This window comes from Struthio camelus, chromosome 17 (genome assembly GCF_040807025.1).
Source record: "Struthio camelus isolate bStrCam1 chromosome 17, bStrCam1.hap1, whole genome shotgun sequence".
NCBI lineage: Eukaryota > Metazoa > Chordata > Aves > Struthioniformes > Struthionidae > Struthio > Struthio camelus.
Genome location: NC_090958.1, coordinates 16,350,802 through 16,367,399, shown reverse-complemented (window position 1 = coordinate 16,367,399; position 16,598 = coordinate 16,350,802). Strand labels below are relative to the sequence as shown.

Sequence of the window (16,598 nt, the reverse complement as noted above, 5' to 3'; positions counted from 1 at the left end):
AATATTTCAGGCTGAAGAGGGGAAGGCTTTGGGAGGAGCACAAGGGAGATGAAGGGAGGAACCCACGGAGCAGGGGCTGAATCCAGGCTTCCCAAGGAGACAGTATCTCCTACCATGCACCAGGCTGCAGCCAACTCCTTTTAAGAGCAAAGGCTGTCCTGCCAGGAAGAAGCGATGGAGGAAGAATGTGAAGACCCACACAGATAAACCTCCCCCCGCTGCCCAGCCAGCTGCTAGTTCAAAATAACAGTGCAAAACCAAATTAGGGTTGGAAGGGCTTGTGCGTGTGTTTACACACCCGTTCAAGCTCTGAAATGATCTTGTGCAGTGAGACGCCATGCTAAAATGCAGCTACATTCAAAAGGCACTGGGAGATAGCTGGTTTCTGCCGCGGGCTTTGGCGTCTATCGTTTGGTAGTGTGTTAAGCTGAAGAAATCAACATTAAACAAAAAAACAGCAGTTGTTTTTGTTCCATGGACAAAATGAGACTGGGAAAAAAAATAGTTGGGTCAACCCGAAATTTATCTTACATTCTAAGCTGATTTTTGGCAGAATTGAAAATCAGCCCTCAAAAGAATACCTTCTGCATCCAAGAAAATATTTTACATTCACCAAAAATGAACTATTTAGAGGTGTTCATGGCTTATTTAACTCTTTGACATCGGCTTTTTACATGCTGAAATAAACGTCAAAACGCTTCATGCGAGCAGCACGCGCGCTCCCGACCCGCCAGCCCCTCTCGGTCCTCTCCGTGCCAGAACTAGTCATTGCATTTGACACGATTTCACAAAGAGTTTCACCCCCTTCCAAAAACACTATTTTCAGTGGTTGTCTGTTTATTACGATTGAAAGCAAATAAATGCTATCTCCTTTGCCAGCCCTGCATGCTCAGGAGCTGCAAAACCCCGAGGGATCGCTTGCGTCCTTGCGTACCACCACCTTCCGCGAGGACCCCTGGCCCAGTGGTGCTGGGCTGCCTGTACTAGACCCCTTTTCTCTCACCCCGTTATACCAACCCCATCCGGTGCCTTCAGAGCGGACAACATGCAGAACAGCCCTCCCCAGCTACTTCAGTCCTGGCCTCGCAGAGGAAAGGCGAGAAGAGCCGGACTTTGCTTCTTCCTCTGAAGTGAGCGGAGCAAAGCGCGGGAGGAACTCAGGTGAGTAAGAAACTGCCATTTTCATGTGGCCTCTTTTCAAAGTACAAAACCACTCGTTAGACTCGGGGAGGGGAAAACCCAGCGCCGTGACGAGAACAGATACTAGACTTTAAAGAGTAACGAAGGCCATGCAGAAAACTCCTGGTTCATCAAGTTCAGCTCCCCTGCTATCGCAGGCAGCCCTGCAATATAATCTCGCTCAGGCATGTATCACTCTCCACTTTGAAACCAGATAGACGGGCCGGGGGCAATAAACCTCCCGGGCTGTTCCAGATCGGCACTCGCCCGTGGCGTGGGAACGCCACGCTCCCTCCCAACCTACCTTTAACTCCTGGCTGTTGGGCTCGTGCCAGCAGGTTCCCCCAAAGGCAGTAGCTGGCTAAACATTGCCTTTTTTGGAGCAGTGCCTTGTCCTGCCGCGAAGCCTCTGCAACCTGCCCCAGCGGCAAAGGCAGGCAGAGCAGCGGGCGCTGCTGCTCGGCTCGTGCTCTCCCACCGCCACCGTGGAGGGAAAGAGACGGGGTAAATCGCAGAGCAACTCCACTTAATCAAAACCTCCTGCTTTTAACTTGTAATCACAGTCACAGAGAAAGGAGACAATACCAGAAAAACATGCTACCCTGTAATTATACCAATCTCGGCACATTTTGACAGGCTAGTGAATCAAAGTTTATTGCATAATAAAAGTGTCATTAAGCAAGAACTTTCCTCTCGCTGGGTTTTCGTTCCCCTAGTTAACTTTAATAACACGGTACTCCCCTTTACTGTCTCTCCCTATAGACACAGTCCTGCCTTCTCTGACTTGGAACCTCTCCGTGCAGCTCTGCTAGTCGAGAGCCGTTGAACACACTTTTACAGACCACGGCTTGGGGAGGCTGTTTGACTTTGGCATCTCACTGTCCCAGGGCCTGTTTTCTCTTGTAACGTGCCTCTGTCTGACTCTTATATATAGGAGCAGAAAAGACACGGGGTTACATGCAACCCTACACAGCTCGCTAAGGGATCGGACTGGCACCAGTACTGGGGAAGAGGCAGAAGAGCGTGGCCGGGGCAGCCGGGTGGCTATCACTGGCTCGGTGAGCCTGAACCACCAAACCAGCCCCGAGCTCCCGGCGGCAAGGGCGGGCGAGCACCCGCTCTGCCCCGGCACCGCGCCAGCAGCGGGCTCTGCAGCCCTCCGCCTGTCTCCCAGGTTATCTTCCCTGTTTCAGAGCGCTGCAGGGTGGAAACACCCCCAGGGTGCCAGCCCCTGGAAATGCCAAGAGCCAATTCTAAGCATTAATCTGGCTGCTTCCTGGCAAAAAGGGGAATTTGGCTTCTCTGCTGAAGTCTGGTATAGAAATCTCAGTTTCCCAGGTTGTAATAGACTGGGAAACATTACTTCAGCAACCCAGCTTTGCACAGGCAAACCTCCCGGCCCCCCGGCTGGAGTAACAGTCTCGGCTCAGCTTATGCAGGAGCAAGAACCGCTACGTGCTCCCACACTTCATCTTCCACGCACCCTTTGGCGGCTGCATTTAAGACTCCTCAAGTGCACCTCCGGCATACAGCATAAAATGGCAAGAGGCACTTTTTACAACCAGATGTGATCTCCAAAACAAAGCAGTGCTCAGAAAAGATCCCTCCAACAGCATTCCCCTGCTCAGCACCTGCTCACCCCATTACCTGGCTCCAGGCCAGTTTGCTTGATTAAAGTCTATCTATCTATTAAGTTTTGCATCTAAAGAGAGCTACGCTCAGCAATGCACGAGATTGGCACTAGGCTGAAAAGAGGGTTGGAACAGCTTAAAGGGGAGTGAGCCAAACACTTTGGGATATTCACAGGCAAAGTAATCCAAGTCCACAACTCCCATCGGCACCTGGGAAGCCAGAGCTCCAGAACATATAATCAACATCCCTGCAGCAGGTGCATTTTCCAAACAGAGCTGAAGCCACTAACATGCCTGTTTGCAGTTGCCATCCCCAAACGGCACTCATTTCCATTTTAATTTCACATTTACAATCCTCACCAGGCCATGAGAATAAGGAGCAATCCAAGCAGGATGCACGGGCTGGGGATGTGAACTCGACAGCAGATCAACAGGACGTGACTTTGGAAAAAATTAAAGCCGTAAAAGAGTTGGCACCGGAGCCGCACGAAGGAGGGGGAAGTGGCAAGAAGGGCTGTGCTACACTCAGCACTTTTTAAAAACGGTCTCAGCAAAGGTCTCTGAATCAGCTCCAGGATGTAAAGTCACCCCGCTCCTGCCCGCAGCCCCGGGCCTTCGTGCGCTCGCCAACACACGGTCTGAGGGCGGATTCGGCGCAGCGCTGGCGCAGTAGTGGCAATACTCGCCCACGCAAGGGGACGACTGGAAAGCCACAGCTGCCCCCGCACCGGAGAGCGCCAGGGTTTACCAGCCTCTCCCCACAAAACGCTGGGGCAAGAGCTATTAATGCAGGCACCTGCTCTCAGCTGGTTTGAAACAGGTCATGCAGATAGTACGAACCTTCACAAAGCGGCACAAACCTCACGCTGTATACACCAGAAGCTGCAAAAGCAACTCGTGAGGTGTCTGCCCCATTTTCCACATCGAGCTCTGCCCTCGGGGAGCACAACGCAGGCTGCAGCCGCAGCACCCACGAGCTCAGACAGCGTCCGTGGTGCCGGCACAACTCCCAGGGCCGGGAGAGACCGAGCAAGCCTCACGCCACCCCCGACTCCCCTCTTGCCTCCCCCAGCCCTCCCAGCCGGGGCTTGCTGGGGACAAACTGGCAGCGAGGCAGGCAGGATCCGGCCCCGCAGCTTGGGGCCCGCCGCCCCTGCGCCAGCTCCCGCAGTCCAACGCCGCCCGTCCCCGGCTGGGTCCGGCAGAAGCCAATGGGAGAAGCAAAGAAGCAGCTCACCTTTTTTAGCCGTCTCCATTTCTTCTTCTGTCCAGCGTGAGCTTTCGTTCATCTCCAGAGAAGCTGGGAGGGAGGGAAGGGAGGAGAGAAGTCAGTTGTGCGAGGGACGGAAAGCAGCTGAAGCGCTGCGGGGTCAGAGACGCGCAGGAGAAGGCAGGACCCAACCCCAGCCAGTCCTGTAAGGACACCCCGTCTCAGGCCCTGTCCCCTCGTGCACAACACAACGGCCCACGGGGCAAAAGGGCTTCTCCAGGGAAAGGCTCTTATAGCAAGGACTCTCAGTGCTTTCACACTACAATAACCCGCGTAGCCTCTGCTTTGGTTTCTTTGGGTCTGGCAGCGAAGCCAGATGGCTCGAGGGAGGCAGCATATTTTGCGCTCTGGCCCACGGACCACCGGTACCGAACAGGGAGGCAACGGCAGCTGCGTGCTTTGGAGGGGGCAGGTGCCAGGTGGGACCGTCCCGCTGGGGAGAGACGGGGTCCCCACGATGCTAAGGTTTTGGCCTGCCACCCGCACCCGTCAAGGAAGTTAGCCTTGCTGACATTGAGCCCCCTTGGAAAGCGGGTGCCGTCACTGGGCGCTCGGACGTTTCAGGCTCAGGAGTGACCGGGACGTGGCCGATCCACGAGCCGAGCAGGGCCCCAGAGCAACGCCGCTCGGAGAGGAAGAGATGGGCGTCAGCACCTAACGTTCCCTGCTCTCCTCCACCCTGCGCCCAATGCTGGGGACATCGAGGTCCTGCATAAAGCGGTCGCTATGCAATAATCCTGCTGGCAGTCTGGCACTTGTGAGCAAACCCTACAATAACAAACCAGGGTGTGAGTCAGAGGCAAAAAACAACTCGGTAAGGAAACAGATTTCCGGTTCAGGCTGCCAACGGGTTATTACTCTAAACAACAGGCAAAGCATTATTTCAACAGTGAGGAGAGATGTTTTGACAGTGTCCTTTTAAAATGGAAAACAGGCTGATAGGTTAGGCTAAAGGATGCAGATGAGGAGAGAAGGAAGCATCCTCCAAGAAGCTTTAGGAGAAGCTGAGACCCCGCAGGAGAACAAATCTAGCTCTGAAGCCCCGTGACCTGTTAGGTACTTGGGAGGCAGATAAGGAATCTCCTTCACAGCTGGCTGAGCAGAACTGCAGGTGTCACCTCTTGTAAGTCAGCACAGGTCACTTCCTCCATCAGAAATACAGTCCCCTGGGAACCCGGCCAATACGCGGCTGCTCAGCTAGCACAGGGAAATCGATACCTCAGGACCTCCCCCAGCCTTGGGCAGCTTCAGGGATTTGGCGTTTTTTTTTACTTAAAACAAAGTATCCCAAACACGCTTCACAAGGCCCTTAATTCAGCTTTAAGATAGTGTTATTGTATGGTAAAGAAATGTCAAAGAAATGGCCTATTTGGTTTGATTAATGATATTTACTGAGGTTGCGCAGTTATGTAACAGATGCCTACTGGGAGTTCCAGCATGCTGCAGTTAAACCACAATATGGTTTTGTGTTGTTTTTTAATGTTCAATTGGTATTTAAAATGCAATAACTTTCCTAGCCAACCTAAATTAAAGCACTATTGGAGAGACATAAAGTGTAACCAATTGCTTAGATATGTCACTGGAATCAATCCATTTCCTTTTCCCAATTTAATACTGTCAAAAGTCTTTTCTCCCTGCTCACAGTGAAGTTTATCAACGTCCCTAAGACACTGGGATAAAACAGAAAATCCTATCCAAGTTCCTCGCATTATCTGCTGCTTCTACGCAGCGTTGCTTAACAAGTTTGAGACGGAGATCAGGGCTCCGTTGTGCTGGGAACTATTTATATCGTTTGTATGAAACGGAGCACTCGCAATCAAAGCTTCAGTGCCTTGTCGGCAGAGGAACAGAGAGGCAAAAACACCTCGATGTGGTTTAGAGCAAATGGAATAGAATAAGCAAGAAATTGCAGCGAAGGGAAGCGAGAGGAGTCACCCTTCTTTTATTTGTACTCGCCTTAGGTAGGGCAGTAATAATCTTGTACTCGATACAGGCAAAATACAGGAAAATCGGCCAAATTCCTTGATGCGTTTGCTTCTCTAAGTCAATACATGAACAGTTTCCAAGGGCAACCACTACCAGTGCTGCATATGCAAGAGGCAGATGCACGTGGCGCAGGTCGGCCAACGCCGCCGGGAATGCCTGCACGCTGCCCGGCGCCCCCGGGCCAGACGTCGCTGCATTCGCACAACTGCTGCTGACCGCCGCTCTCGGCCGAGGGCTGGCGCCGGCCTCCCTCTCTCCCTCTGAAGCGGCCCCTGGCCTCTTCCCACCGCCCTCAGCCTCCCCGCAGCCCGGCTGCCTGCTGTGGTTTGGGAGCAGGGAGACGAGCAGGGGTGGCGGGGAGCAACACGGGAAACGCTGCTGTTTGCCCAAAACCGATCAGCTAGGCAGTGCAGCACAAACTGCAGCTGGGGCTCCAGGGGCAAACGTGGCCCGGGGTAGTGCTGCCTCCTCGACACCTCCCTCGACGTGCACAGGTGAGCAAGGGAACAGCCTGATTCCCACGCTGCAACTGCCCTGCACGCAGGCAAGACTGAAAACAGAGAGGGCCAGAGAACGGGCAAAGCCCCAGGCACCCCAGCTGCAGGACAGAGGGTGCTCGAGGCCTGAGCCCCTGCACAGAGACGCCACTTCCAGGCGCAGGAGCGAGGGAGGGCTTGCCGGCAGCACGAGCCCTGCATGGGCCCCACCTAACGCTCTGCTAAAATAGGTGTCTTTCCTTTCCGTCCTCTGCAATGCTTTCTCTCTGAGGCCCTAAAACACATTAACACTCAGCTGGGAAAGTCCAGGCTCACAAACGCCTCTGGTTCGTCTGGCTGCATCGCACGGGGCAACTAACGGGTTAGAGAAACCTTACCACTGCCTCCCTGGAAAGGGGGCATTTCTCAGGCCGGGCGGCGGAGGAGGAAAACCCTCACTCGTGAGTTGGGGACAGGGAGGGGAGCAGGGCGACAGGTCGTCCCAGCACCCGCCAGCGGAGCAGGCACCGAGCCTGCCCTGTCCCAACCGCGTCTCGCGCTGCCCCGGCAGGCCGGACCGCGCACCGGCGCCTACGCACCCAGCTCTGCGCTCTGCTGCGGAGCCGCTGCCTCCTCGTTGTTGGCTTCGTTCGCCATTGAGCGGGTGATGCGGCCTTTGCGCCGGCCCTGGCTGTTGGCGGTTTTGCGGCCTTTGGAGGTGACGGTTTCTTTCTCGTCGTTGTCTTCCCCGGACGTGTCATCATTCTTGTCCCTGCAAAAAACAGGGAGGGAGGAAATGACTGTCGGGCTTGGCCTGATTTTCAGGTCAAGCGATTTTTTTCTTTGCTTGTGTTTGGGGTTTTTTGTCGGTCTTTTGGGGAGCGGGTCTGTACTTTTTTTGCACACGCAGGCCCTTTTGCTGGCTGTTAGCAGGCTGCTGGTGGTGGTGGTGGTGGTGGTGGTGGGGCTTGCTTTCTGCAGATGGCTGCAGTTCCACTGCTGAGTGCACGCAGAGACCTGACGGAGACAGGTTTAATACTAGGCCATTCAAATTCATCACTGCCTCCTCCTCATTTATCTTCCTGAAAGGGACCTGCTGGTAAATGTCTTAGCAGCCTAGATATAATGAAGCCAGATGTTCTTTTAAACCAAGTATTAAGCCCATTACAGATAGCTAGCAGTCCGCGTGCCAACCTTTCCCCACCACAGCTCCGACGCTCCCTGTTAAGTTATGATTGTGTCAGGCGGGGAGGCAGGCGCAGTTATAAAATCGGTTGAATCCCTTGATCTGGAAGCTCTCATGTTGACATCAATAACACTAAAGGTGAAAGCACCACGCTCGGCTGCGCTCTTATTTTCTCCTCCGACTCCGGGAGGCTCTCGCAACAACAAAACAAGCCCCAGGACCAGAGCAGCTTTGCGGGTTGATCAGGTTTAAAAAAAAAAAAAAGCACATCAGAGAGTCGTTTTCCAGGTTTAGGAGCGGTAGGGAAGACAAATAACCAGGAGAGCAGACTCTCCCCGGCCTCTGCGTGGGAGGAGGAGAGATGGGCGCCTGCAGCCCGCGCGGGGAGACCTGCGCCAGGCTCGGGCGGCCCCGGCGGCGGCCGGCGAGGGAGCGCGGGCTCGCCTGGCCCCGGCACGGCTCTCCCGGGAGGTGGAGGAGACCGCCGAGGGGAGGGATTCGCTTACTTTGTCAGTTCTTCTTTGTCGTTTTCTGTGTCCTGTTTGTCTTCCTCCTTCTCTCCTTCCTTCTCCTTCTCTTTCTCTTTTTCATCTTTCTCTTCTTGGCTGCTACGGGGCATTTGCTGCTGCTGCTGCAAAATAAGGAACGTAAAAAAAAAAACAAAAACAAAAACAAAAACGCCAACGTTGAGGCGGACAGATCTCGGCACCTGGGCCAACCTAAACAAACGCAGCGAAACAATGCTGGGGGCCGGCCGCCAAGAGGAAGAGCGCTGCTCGCGCCGCGGGGCGGCTGTCTGCGGGCCGCCGGGCGCTTCCCCAGGCCGCAGGGGCCGCGAGCGTCGCGGGGAGATCGGAGGCCGTCGGGGAGCGAGCGCGGCGGCGGGACAGCCCTCGCGGGTCGGGCCGGCCCCGCTGCGCCGGGCTCGGAGCAGCTTTCATGCTTCTGGCGGGGAAAGGGCGAGAGGTGAAAACAACCTCCGGGTGCACCGCGGGTGAAGGCTTAGCGATAGCGGGGCTGAGTTGCACCCAGCGGGGGGCATTTTGCCGGAGGACAAAGGAGCCCGGGGCACCGGAGGCGCGCCAAGGCTCAGCGATACAAACGCCGCGATCCTTTTCCAAGCGTCCGGCCCGACCAAGAGCACGTGGGGAAAGCTGACGGCCTCCGTATCGCCGAGCAGGGAAGAGGCGCGGGACGGCAGGCGCTCGGCTCTCCGCCCTGCCCCAGCCGACACCTCCGGGCCCCCTTGGCCGAGGCTGCGCGCGGCAACCGCCCCCAACGCCGCTGCCATCGCTCTCGCGCGCCGAACACATCGCGTTGCGCGAGGGAGGGACGCAGTTATTATCATATTTCTGGATTTTGTTTCGACAGCTGCAGGAAGGAGGATGCTGGGGAGGCCTCGTTCCCCTGACCTCCCTTCCCTCTGGTGAGCAGCGAACAAGAGGAGTTTCAGCGAGAAGTCAGAATCGGAGACGGAAATGATTGATTAAACCGTCCTGCTCCTAGCTAACGCGGGGCTGCTCGCTCCAGCAAAGCCCGCCCGGCTCGCCTAGCCCCTGCCCGGGCAGCGGGGCTTCCACCGCCCCTCGGGGAACGGTGCTGCAACGCCGCAGCGGGGGGAATATAACCGTCCTAAAGCGCGTTTCTCAGCAGAAAGCCTGATACCCGGCTGCGTGGCCTGGCCGTCGGGCAGCGGCGAGGACAGGGCGCTGTGCCGGCGCCTGGCGAGCCCGCGGGACGGGACAGCCCCCGCCGCACGAGCTCCAGGCTGCCGCCGAGCGCAGCCTTCCCACGCCGCAGCAGCGCTCTGTGCAAGCTAAACCCTCTGCCCCAAAGCGCTGCGGCTGCTAAAATTAGAAGCACGGAGCTGTCAAACACGGGCTCCTGAGTGTTTTAACGAGAAAGCTGCTGCTGCTTCTTTCAGACCTCGGATCGACGCAAGCCCTTCAAACAGGCGCGCGGCGATCAGCTGAAAGCCCGCGGCCTTTCCGCCCGCCGGCGAGGCAGGGCAGGCCGCTGCGCTTTACGGCACCCGCGCCCCGCAGCGCGCCCGGCACGGTCAGCGGGCCTCGGCGGCACCTGCGCGCTGGCACGTGCTCGACGCACCCGTGGCAGCAGCGCATCGGTTCCCACCCCCAGCTCGCCCGCGGGAACGACTCCGCGGGATGCAGCGCCAGCGAGGGCCCGGACCAGCGGGAGGGGAGGAAGGAGGGGGAGCCTGGAAATAGTTGGGAGCGCAGCTCGGATAGGCGCTCAGTTGCTTCACGTTTTCCAGGATCCGCAAACCTCTAACGCTTGGGGAAGGAGCCTAGAAACAGGCCGTCTCCGCAGATCGGCAGAGCAGACCAACCCTGCTCAGCCCAGCGCCTGGCGCTACCGGCGTCTGCCGCGATGCCGCCTGCCCGGTTTCGCAGCGCCCGCCGCGCCGGCAGCCCTCCGGAAAGGCGGCCAGGCGCTTCCCGGCGCAGGGGGAGCCGCCGGCACGGCACAGCCCCTTCCCCGCCGAGCGGAGCCGGGACGCAGTTAAAGAAGCCGCTCGGGCACGTAGGCGTCCCCGAACCCGCCGGGGAGAAGCACAGCTCCCCAGCCGGCACGGCCGCCCCAGCAAGGCTCGGCGGCCGGCTGCTCTGCCGCGGCAGAGCCCCCCGCGCCGCGGTCGCTGCACCTGCCGGGCAGGAAGCGCCGCTGGGCGAGTGGGTGGCAGGAAGGAGAGGGCACGGCTCTGACCTCGTCCTGCCTCCTGGCGCGGGCTGCCCTTTGCAGCCGTCCCCCCGGGGGGGGGGGGGGGGGGCGGTCGGGGGCCGCTGGCGCAGCCCGGAGCCGGGCGATGCTCTCGAGAGCGCACAGGATGCCCCGTCCGGCACCTGCCTGAGCCAGCAGGCTTTTCCAGGTGTAAACGTGCGACCTCCCCCCCCCCCCCCGGGAGGCGCGAGCCCCTCGACGCCAGCACCGAAAACCCGCGGAGGCGGGCCAGCCCGTGCCGGCTGCGAGGGGCATTCGCCAGGCGCGCGCCGCTGAACCCGCTGACTCCTGACTCAGGACGCGCGCCGGCAGCGTGGGCTCAGCCCGGACAAGCAGCGGCGCGGCGACGGCTGCGACCCGCGGGGGCCAGGGCCGGCCTCGCGGGGGGAGCGCGGCCCTCCGGGCAGGCTCTGCCCCGGTCTCCGGCTTTCCAAGCCACGGTCGTTTCTCTTACGAAGTGTTTTGGTAGGGGTGGGGAAGCCCGGATTAGATTTGTGGTATTTCTATGGTCCCTTCACTCTGTTTTTTTTTTGGGGGGGGGGGGGGGGGTCCCTTGCATTTCTGCAGCGTCCTTTCGGGCTGCCTCCTCGCCCTGCAACGCTGCCCGCTCTCGGCGAGCGCCCGGAGATCCCAGCTCCCCACGGCGGCCAAAACCAGCCCTCCGGGCACGGAGAGGTGCCGGAGCCACCCCTGCCCACGCATCGCCCTCGCCCTCCGGCCCTGCTGCCCCTGCTCGGGCCGACAGCGAGCGGCCACCTCGGATTTGCTGCGCTAGTCTCCAAAGAGAGCTCGCCAAAACCAAATCCCCAGGGACGGGCGCAAGCGGCCTCCTCCCCTGCCACGCTGAACAAGGGATGGAGGAAAGACGGGAGGTGCTGAAGACGCCAGAGGATGCTGCACCTCCCACCCAGGTCGCCTGCCCGACTCGGCTGTTGGTCTCTTTGGCTTCCCAGCCTCTAAAAACAGGGGCAACAGCACCATCCTGGGAGAGCGCGGCAGGCAGACGGCTGGCAGATGCCTGGGCACAGGCGCCAGCGGCTGCCCAGCGGTACCGAGAGCAAACCGCTAGTCCCGTTCCCTCACCCTCAGGAACGGCCAGCCGCCGCGCAGGTCCCGGTCCCGGCGGCAGCATCGCCCGGGCTCTTAGGGGTTTTACCATCGTCTCATCTCGTCTCACCGCCTGTTCGAACCCGAGGGCTGTAACCCCGAGCAGCGATCACCGCGCTTCCCCATAGTAACAGGCTGGGATCGCAGCGATGCTAATGAGCTCCCCGCGCCAACCTGCAAAAGCAGGGCTGGAAGAGACCGGGAAGGCTGCGGAGGCGCCGGCTGAAGGCGCCCGCCTCCCCGGCAGGGCGTCTGCCGAGCTCCCGCGCGCCCAGGGGAGAGGAACCCCACCGGCGGGCGGGCTGGCAGGACCCCTGCCCCGACCACGCCGCCCGCTCCTCCCAGGCTGCTCCCGTGAACCCGTGGCGGGACATCAAATTCGTGCTTCTCCCATCGGAAGGGAGCATTTTAAGCCAAGGATGCCCTCTAGTGATTGCCCTGGCCAGGCCACGTCAGGGTGCCTGATGCCAAGAACCACTTCTCACGGGGTGGAAAAGCTCGGGTGGGCAGAGCGCCTTCGGCAGCAGCGGGGCGGCTCTCATCTCCCAGCCCTCTCCTGCTGTGCAGGATGTGTGTATCTGACGTGCGTAAATCAGGCGGTGTCATCACCCCAAGGCCGGAGCAAGAGAAAATACCCCCGACTCCACCGAGCGGCTGCGTTTGCGTCTCCGGTCTGAAGGAGACCTCCTGGCCAAGCGTCGCGTTGGATCCTCCGCTCCTAGCAAGCGCAGGGGGACGGTCTGCGGCCCGCGCCACGGCTCGGCTGCACGGCGGCGAACGCCAGGAGCCGTCACCCGGGCACACGGGGATCCACCGAACCCCCGGGCAGCAGCTCCTGGGAGGAGCCGCACTCAAACGCCCGGTACGGGCCGGGCTGGAGCCGGCAGGACTGTCCGGAGCGCCCAGAGCCCTGGCTGAGCGGACACCCCCGGGTCCCGACGTGCAACCGCTCAGCTACAAACAGCGCTCGGAGAAAGCGGGGGGACACGTTCCCGTGGTCTAAACGAGGACAGACCAGGCACCCCCACCGCTAGCCGGACCCGTCCATACGTCACGCTGGACCTCCGAAGCTTCAGAGGGGCCGGCAGCGGAGCCGGACGCCCGACGGCACCCGGCGACGTAGAGCAGCGCGTGCGCCGCGGAGCGCGCCGGCGGCCTCCGGCAGGCCGCCCGGGGCAGGGGCCGGAGCCGGAGCGGCAGCCGGGCTCAGGGAACGCAGAGCAGGCCATGGGATGGGCGAGCGCCCACGGGCCGGCCTGTCCGTCCCCCCCCCTCACCGGCACTCGGCTGCCCCCGCCGCGCACGAGGAGGCTATTCTTAGCCCTGGCCACGGCCCAGCTCGGGATGATTCAAGGGACGGGACGCCATCCCAAAGCGTGACGGGCCAGGAAATGCTTCCCAAATTACCGGCCGATGTTTCCCTCTGATTCATGCTGCCCCAGTTAGAGGTGGACCAGCAGGTGGGTCAGCTCTCTCCCATCGGCCGAGCCAAAGGCCGAGCAGCAGGACAGCTCAGCTCCCGGCGGGCTCGACCTGCTCGCCGGCCTCAGCCCCGCGAGGACAAGGCGCGACGCCTCCAGGAGGCCGCACGGGAAGCGTAAGGGATGCGCCCAAGGCCACGGAGCGGGGCAGCGGCGGGGAGGAGGGCTCCCCTCCTCCTCGCCCGACCCTCCCTTCCAGGTCGAGCGCCCTAACCGCCGGACCGCCCTTCCTCCGCAGCATCGCCGCTGTTTGCTTCTGCTGCCAACGCATCCTGTTTGTTTTAAAAGGCCTGGGGACAAATCGCGGGCGGGACGTGTGAGCGGGAGGCCGATCCTGCTCCGAGCCCCGGGGCGCGAGCCTCACCCCCCCCCCGCCGCCCCGAGCGCTGGCCGCGCCGCGCTCCGGCACGAGCTGCTCCGTAATTACAAACATCTGCTCACCTTTGTCCTAAATTCCCACCGGCTCCCGATTAGCCGGAGAGGAGCAGAGCGCTGCCAGCCCGTCCGGAGGAGCCCGCGCCCCTCCGGGCACCCCCTCGCCGGGGCGCGCGTGCGGGGGCGCCCCCCCCGGCTCCCGGCCCCTCCGCGCGCCCCGCGGGCAGACGGAGCAGAGGCCGCCGCGCCGGCATCTGCTCGCCCGCCCTGCCAACTCCAGCGGGCTCCCGTGTCACGGCGATTTCAGCCGCTGTAAAACTCTGGCTCCTGGGTCGCTTTCAGGGGACGCCAGCTCTGAGGTAGGTCCCGGGTGCCAAAGCCTTTGCCTCACTGAGAACCGACCAACTCGCTGCACCTCACGGCAGCCACGAATCCCACCCCCCCCCCCCCCCACAGGCCGTGGGTCTGACTGGGAGAAAACCCCAGCGAGGAAGAGGTGCAGCTCCTCCCACTCGCTCTGTTTACTTCCTCCGCCGCGCTGGGACGCGGCAGGCGGAGGGTGGGGGAAAGCAGGCTCTCGGCGTTCGCCTTCTCCCTCCCCGGCCCCGGCGGCGAACGCCTGTCGCCTTGCGACAAAGCCGAGGCGAAACCAGCCCGAAATCGCCCCTCCCGGCCGGGAGCGGGTCCCCCACCGCCGGCCCTCCGCTGCCCCCCCCAACCCCCCCCCCGCTCACTTACTTCGGCCTCCCGCGAGCGGCTGGTCCCCGACAGCCCCATGGCCGGCTCGCGGGCGCTGCTCGCCGCCCAGCCGCCCGGGCTCGCTGCGCCTCACATTCTCCGGCTCTGAAGGCTTCCTGACGATTTGCATAGTTAAGCCGTAAACTAACCACAACATTCCTCTTATGATTTTGCAATCTGCTGGAATAACGTGGTCGCTCTAAGTCGAGTCGATGAATCATCATCTATAAACCACAGTTCTCGTCACCGGGGCTCTCGGTGCCGGCTACAGCCAGCGTGATTAATCTCCGAGGAGAGCGAGCTTAACCTACGGCGCATCGCTAGCGATTTTCCAAATTCCCAAACCGCCAGAGAACCACTATCCCTGCCTTCGCCGTCCCCTCCGCCGGCAAAACGCGCCGGGCTGCGGCAGGGGGCTGGGGACGGCCCCGGGGCCGTGCACAGCCGCCGCTGCCCGGCGGGGCCGGGGGGGGGAGTTAACCTCGCAGGCGAGCGCCCCGTCTCCCACGCTCCCCCCTGTCCCCTTCGCCCTGCTTTGCAGCACCCCCAAAATCCACAGCAAAACCAGCCCTCTGAAGGCAGCACGGCGCTGCGCCCCGGGGAACGGCCTGGGGCTCGCTGCGGGCTGCAGCCGCCGCTGCCTCAGTTTACCCAGCAGCCGGGTCGGCGCTGCTTGGTGAGAGCGCTTCCCTGCGCGGGCTGCTGCAAGCCCGCATGGCAGCCTCTCCTACATCTACATCATCATCATCATCATCATTATCCTCTTCCTCCAGCACCGGGACCAGGAGCATCTTCCCCCCCTCTCCTCCTCCACTGGCTGCTCTCGGTCCAGGCCCCATCCTGCCTTCCCGGTCCTTTCCCCGCCGCCACCGTTATTTCCGTCCGCACCGCGACCCACAAGCCGTGCAGCCCTTGGCCCGGACACCTCCCAGGCTGCGCTGCGCCCCGCTCCGGGGATCGGAGAGATGCCGGCGGGAGCTGCGGCAGGGGACCCGGCGGCAGGGGATCACGCGCTCGCTCCGTTCTCGGCCGCGCGTAGCCGCTTCGGCACCCCGGGAAGCCGCACGCGAAGCTACGCCGGCCCCAACGAGCCCCGGTCCGGGAAGGGCGCCCGTGCTGCACGCGGAGCTGGCTGCTCTCCGCTCCTGGCCCCGCTCGGGGCTCCCGGCTCCTCCCGGCCAAGGAGACGGGAATCGGCAACCTTTCCGAGACGGCTAAACGTCAGGGGGCGAAAGCAAGTTTGTCCCCGGGAGCCCGTTCCCACCCCGGTCTCTGGTCCCGCCGTGTGCTGGCGGACGCGCCGGCCCAGCTCAGCGCCCCGCTGGGAACCGGCGCCGCGCGAGAGCCACCCAAAGCCCCTTGCCGGGCTGCACGTGGGCTGCCGTTCGGCCCCCCGCAGCAGCATCAGCTAGATCCCCGTCATTTGGGCAACGCCCCGGGGGCTCGGACGCAGCACGGGAAGCACCGACCCCGCTCGCTCCTCAAACCGGACAGGAGGCCGCTGCTCCCTACTCGCCGCGCCGGGAGCCACCTGCAAGGAGAGCGACCGCCTTTCGGTACCTCTCAGACGCGTCCTCGGGCCCCGCAGGCCGCCAGGGTTGGGGTTTTCACGCGACCGCGGCTTTCCGGCCATCGCCCAGGGTTCGCGGCGACGCGGGCGAGCGCTCGCGCTCCTCGCCACCTCCCAGCCACCTCGGCCTCGACGGGGGCTTTGGAGAGAGGCGCGCCGCGCCGGTCCGCGGCCCCCTTCCCTCCCCAGCAGCTCGCTTCTCCTGCGGGTGACTGCAGACAAACGGCATTTATGGTGTTTTCCAGGGCCGCTCGGCTACAGAAGAGGCTCAGGCCAAGGTCGCCGCGTGCAATCAGGGAGTCCAAACTAAAAAAAGGCCGAGATAAGCCGAAGACAAAAGGCCGAAGTCGCGCTGGCCCGGGAGCGGCATCCCCTCGTCGCTGCGTCGCCAAGGGCTCGGCCCCGGGGGGACCCGCCTCGGACGGTTCGGTGGCGAAGCGCCGCTTTCCCGGCCTCCCCCTCCGCGCTCCCCCCCAGCCGGCCTCCTCTTTAGCCGCTACCCGAGGCTGCCCAAGCCCTCGAGGTCCCCCTGGAGCCCGTTCACGGGCGGCAGAGCAGAAGCGGGGACGTATTTACCGCCGAGGCTCGGTATCGCAAAGCCGCTACCAACAGCGCTGCCAGCACCTCGCGGGTCGCATCGCCCCTCGGAGACGGGCTGGATGCAGAGCCCGGGGAGGACGGCTTATAAACAGATACGTATCCTGCAACTGCCTCCCAGGGCCCGAAGCCTCTGATGTGTCTGTCTGGAAGGCTTCAGCCCCTGCTGCCACCCGCAGCCCGCCGAGCCGGGCTTCCCATGACCGCGCGCAGCACCCGCCGCGCATGGGAGAAACCACAAATCAAAACAAGCCGCTGCC

The 16,598-nt window shown here is 61.7% G+C and overlaps 1 protein-coding gene across 40 annotated transcripts in view; it reads right to left on the bottom strand.

Annotated features, from left to right (window-relative positions):
• Positions 1–16,598, bottom strand: part of NCOR2 (nuclear receptor corepressor 2) — a 291,098-nt gene that overhangs the window by 69,014 nt on the left and 205,486 nt on the right. For 32 of the 40 annotated variants that reach the window (XM_068911834.1, XM_068911856.1, XM_068911855.1 and 29 more), the window contains 3 exons: positions 8,235–8,359; positions 7,142–7,314; positions 4,048–4,110 (listed from right to left, as the gene is read on the bottom strand). In XM_068911834.1, coding sequence (XP_068767935.1) covers positions 4,048–4,110; positions 7,142–7,314; positions 8,235–8,359 — 361 coding nt within the window. The remainder of the gene's footprint in view (positions 1–4,047; positions 4,111–7,141; positions 7,315–8,234; positions 8,360–16,598) is intronic. The other 8 variants (XM_068911826.1, XM_068911849.1, XM_068911827.1 and 5 more) reach the window with 1 other exon arrangement.